At 33.7% G+C, this 4,622-nt stretch overlaps 1 protein-coding gene across 1 annotated transcript; it reads left to right on the top strand.

Annotated features, from left to right (window-relative positions):
- The first annotated feature begins 291 nt into the window (after nt 1–291).
- On the top strand, nt 292–4,408 carry LOC126696100 (uncharacterized). The gene is made up of 4 exons (XM_050392878.1): nt 292–538; nt 2,314–2,894; nt 3,150–3,665; nt 4,286–4,408. Exons 1-4 carry the CDS (start codon nt 292–294, stop codon nt 4,406–4,408), a joined length of 1,467 nt encoding a protein of 488 aa, XP_050248835.1.
- Nucleotides 4,409–4,622: the final 214 nt, after the last annotated feature.

Raw genomic sequence — 4,622 nt, 5'->3', positions numbered from 1 at the left:
TCAACGTGTGGGAAACCCAACTTATCCGGGTATTTAGAAAAACTCTTGTGGATAATAAAAAAGAAATAAAAAAAATAATTATAATAATAAAATAAAAAACCCCAAATTTAGAGTCCGAGGACATTTATATCACCATCAAAACAACTGGCTACAACAGAAGTAACTTGTTAAATTTGTGCAGTTTGTATTACTACAAAATGGTGGAATTAATTATTAAAAGTAGGATCTAATATCCATTCCATTCAATAATAAGAGAGTTGTATATCAGCATTCAGAAGCAGCAATTAATAAATGGATTTATGGCGGTTTTGCCGCACATTCGTGCTTGCCTTTTCTATTTTGGAGCTATTATGTGTTTCGGCTGAAGAAAAGTATAAATCAGCCATTGGCGACCCCGGGATGAGAAGAGATAATCTTAGGGTAGCAATTGAATCTTGGAATCAATGCAACGAGGTTGGCGAAGAAGCCCCAAACATGGGAAGCCCAAGGATGGCTGATTGCTTTGACGTCCATGGTTCTGAATCACTCCGTAAGTGTAGTTTACTTTTTCTCTCATGTAAAATTGTATTGTTTATTATCTTTGCCAAGATGGAAGCGTTTGATAAAAATAATTAAATAAATAAATGTTGTTGTCACCGAACAGATATCTTCATAAAATAGTTGACGTATTACTATCCGTATAATAGTTTCTTGATAAAGTAAGCTTGGATCTGGGATGGTTTGGTAAAGCTCCTTTTTCTTTCTTTTTTTAAATGTAATTTAAAATCGCATTACCAAATTAACGGGCATTTACTTAATCATAATTCGGTGATAACTAGTTGAATCTACTAATCTTTTCTTCGGTTGAGGATTGTTACATCCAATCCTACAAGTCATGATCATATATATATATATATATATATATTTTACATATAGCAATAATAATGTTTTGGATGCACTATACAAGTCATATGTATGTTTTATTTGTACTTTATGTATTGGCTATGTATGCAGTAAGTTTCCCACGTATTTTAAACATTTGTGTCTTTTATGATCATTTTGTTGCATGATTTCTAGTGGGTGCATGATAAACAGGTCTAAGAATTGTCATTTATGTTTAAAATATATATATATATATATATATATATATATATTCATCTTATTGGAGAAACAAGAACAAAGGGAATAGAAAAAAAAAAGTACAGCCCCTTTCTCTCTACATTATTTTGAAAAATAGTTGTTTTATTAGAAAAATATGATTTTTTATAACAAAGTCATAGAGAAACTCATCAAAATCATTATATCCCTCTATTCCAAAGTAAAGATTGTTTTGAAGTTAAAACGGAGGCTTCTAAGGGGTCACATACTTACAATAAATCTATTGTATTTCACTTTGAACGTTCCATCAAACCATAGCTAGCTGATAAAAGTTTTCTCAGCCAAAAAAAAAAAAGAAGATAAAAGTTTTCATACCTATTCCTTTCCAGCAATAACATAACATAAGCTAAAGGGATTTTTTTTAATTCTTTTTTTCAATTTCATTTCTTTTTTTTTTTTTTTAATTTTAAGAAAAAATCATTTTTCAGTCCTTTTCATCATAACTTCTTAAACATAAAGTAAACTTCACTCTCCCATATTTTAAAATTTATCTTAATGAAGACAAAATTTAAAAGCTGCAAGAAACTATTACATTAAAAATATTATTAATAATTAGTGATATTTTTCATGTAATAGTTTCTTGCAGTTTTAATAATTAGGATATGTTTGGATATAACTTATTTTACTGAAAATTGAAAATATTGTAACAAAATAATTTTTAAATATATGAAAAATTACTGTTTACTCTTTTTTTACTGTTCATATACCTTGGTGCACTGTTCATGGGACCAGGCATTGGTCTTATAAAAAAAAAGCTCAAAACGCACAAACCTGTAAGAACGTGGATCCAAAACCACACTTGGTATTATTATTATTATTATTATTATTATTATACCTTGGTCATGTCCCTCTACTCCAATTAACGGTCACCAATATACAAATTCCTATTATTGGTAGGAACACTGGAGTTTTTAATGGTAGCCTCATCCAGCAAACGTACGGTAAAATACTAAAACTATCCTATACTGGTATTCATTTGGTTTTTTGGAGAGTAAAGAGTAAGTAATACAGCTAAATGATTTGAGAATATATATATATAGCAAAAAAGTCATACTTAATTCAGGAAGCACTTCCAAATTAAGTCATGGTAGATCTAATTAATTATTAGGATCCGGACAGGCCGCCAATTAGCACTAAAATTTCATGTTTTGTGATCTTGGGAGGTAGCGATGCTAGATCACAAGGTGTATGAAAGAGACAACAGGCTTGGGATAAAGGACTCTTCTGGAGAAATAAACGCCAGCAATGCAGACCTTTATGCGGCGCAGAAAGAGATCTACTTGGGGAAAAAATGCCAAGTCCAAGACAAGCCAAGACCATGGCAGTTCTGGATGATAATGCTAAAGAGTGGCAACACGGACACAACAGCCGCTATATGCCCGATGAATGGTAAGAAAGCAAGGCCATTCCCACCGGAGCCTCGGTTTCCATGCTTCGGTAAAGGGTGCATGAACATGCCATTGATGTACCATAACTATACAAAAAGCGTTAAAGGGGAAAATGGCAATACACGACTAAGGGGAAGTTTTTATGGGTCGTGGGACTTGGATGCAAATGTTACAAAGGCTGTTACTAAAAATGACACTTCATACTATTCTGTGACTTGGGAGAAGGAACTTAGAAAAGGAAGCTGGGTTTTTCATCATTTGTTGAAGACATCGTCAAAGTATCCATGGTTAATGATATACTTAAGGTCGGATGCCACAACGGGATTCTCCGGAGGATATCATTATCAGACAAGGGGAATGTCAAAAATAGTAAGTTTAATCTTCCCCACACACCCCCCCCCCCCCCCCCCCCCCCCCCCCCCCCCCCCCCACACACACACACACACACACACACACACACACACACAACAAACCAAAATAAAAAATCTTGCATTGTTAGCGTACAAAAGGCCAATTATCAATCACTAAATACTAGAAGAAAAAAATTCTTAAAAAAAAAAAAAAAAAAAAACATTATCATAATCATTATGTTTATGGATAAATTTATTACATTGTTTCTTTCAGATACCAAAATCTCCCAATTTCAAAGTTAGATTCACACTTGACATAAAGCAAGGAGGGGGTGAAAAGAGCCAATTTTACCTCATGGACATTGGGAGCTGTTGGAAGAGTAATGGAAAACCCTGCAATGGGGATGTGACCACAGACGTGACTCGATACAGCGAGATGATCATAAACCCTAGTACCCAACCATGGTGCAAGCCAAATAATCTACAACTTTGTCCTCCATACCACACTCTTCCAAATGGGACTCGCATCCATCGAACAGACAATGTTAACTTCCCTTATAGTGCATATCACCTACACTGCTCTCCAGGGAACGCCCAACATCTTGAGGAGCCCTACAACTTATGTGATGCATATAGCAATCCTCAACCTCAAGAGATTTTGCAAATTTTACCTCACCCGATTTGGGGGGACTATGGATATCCAACAAAGAAGGGTGAGGGTTGGATTGGGGATTCGAGGACTTGGGAACTTGATGTTGGAAGGTTGTCTCGAGATCTTTATTTCTATCAGGTACGTTAATTAGTTTCTATGCATGCATGATATTTTAGTCAGGCACAATCTCCTAGTTGTATTAATTTAGTGAAGAGCAATACTATGGACATAACCTTTTTTTAGAACTTTTGAAGTAAGTTATAATTGAAGTATGTCAAAAGTGTTATAGCTCAATTAGCATTTTGTTGTATTTTCAACAGAGATGTCTACGATTCAAACCCCCCTCCCCTCTCCCTCCCCATTGCAACTATGAAATTATCAACAATAAATAAATAAATAATTATGATTGGAATAATATAAATTTCTTATGGCTCTACCATTATACCATAGGACCATCCACCACCAATATTACTTTTATTTAAAAAAAAAATAATTAGTACACCTTTTATTATACAATAATTATAACAAATCATGTAAGCAGTGTCAAAAAATTTATCCGCACATTTAATGTCAACAAAAAGTCAAGAATAGCACTAGCTAGTCGCTACCACTAGACGTCTAGAACTTTAGGCGTATTAATCAAAATCATATTGTTCTAAACAAAATGGTTATTTAGTTATTGCACTAGTTAATTCTTATTATTGTTATTACATTACAAGCTACAACATAAGAAGCGTGGTATTTTTGCTGAAATCCAGGATCCAGGTACTGTGCCTGTGGCAAGGTATTGGCCATCGATTGACTTAGGGACAGAAATATACATTAGCGGCAATGAAGTAGCTGAATGGACAGTTAGCGACTTCGACATCATCTTACCTTGACGACGCTAAGCTTTGCTCAATTTTTTTTAGCATTAATGTTTTCTAGAAAATTGTTTATTTTCTAGAAAGCATTTTTTTTGTTGTTGTAAAACTATCTTATTTTCCGGTATTTGGTAACAGCTTTGAAAATGAACTTGAGAACATTTTCTGGTGTTTGATATGCACAAATTTTTATAACATTTCTTGTATAATTTAAAACATGTATATATAACAT

The sequence above is a fragment of the Quercus robur genome, chromosome 8, assembly GCF_932294415.1.
Source record: "Quercus robur chromosome 8, dhQueRobu3.1, whole genome shotgun sequence".
Taxonomy (NCBI): domain Eukaryota; kingdom Viridiplantae; phylum Streptophyta; class Magnoliopsida; order Fagales; family Fagaceae; genus Quercus; species Quercus robur.
The sequence above is the reverse complement of the archived record's forward strand: the minus strand, read 5'-3'. Positions and strand labels throughout refer to the sequence as shown.

Bases quoted from the DNA above. Each gene is read 5' to 3' on its own strand.
- LOC126696100 (XM_050392878.1), top strand. From the start codon at position 292: ATGGATTTATGGCGGTTTTGCCGCACATTCGTGCTTGCCTTTTCTATT. The intron at 539-2,313 runs GTTTACTTTTTC...TAGCGATGCTAG, and splicing joins TGAATCACTCCGTAAGTGTA to ATCACAAGGTGTATGAAAGA. The intron at 3,666-4,285 runs GTACGTTAATTA...GCTGAAATCCAG, and splicing joins GAGATCTTTATTTCTATCAG to GATCCAGGTACTGTGCCTGT.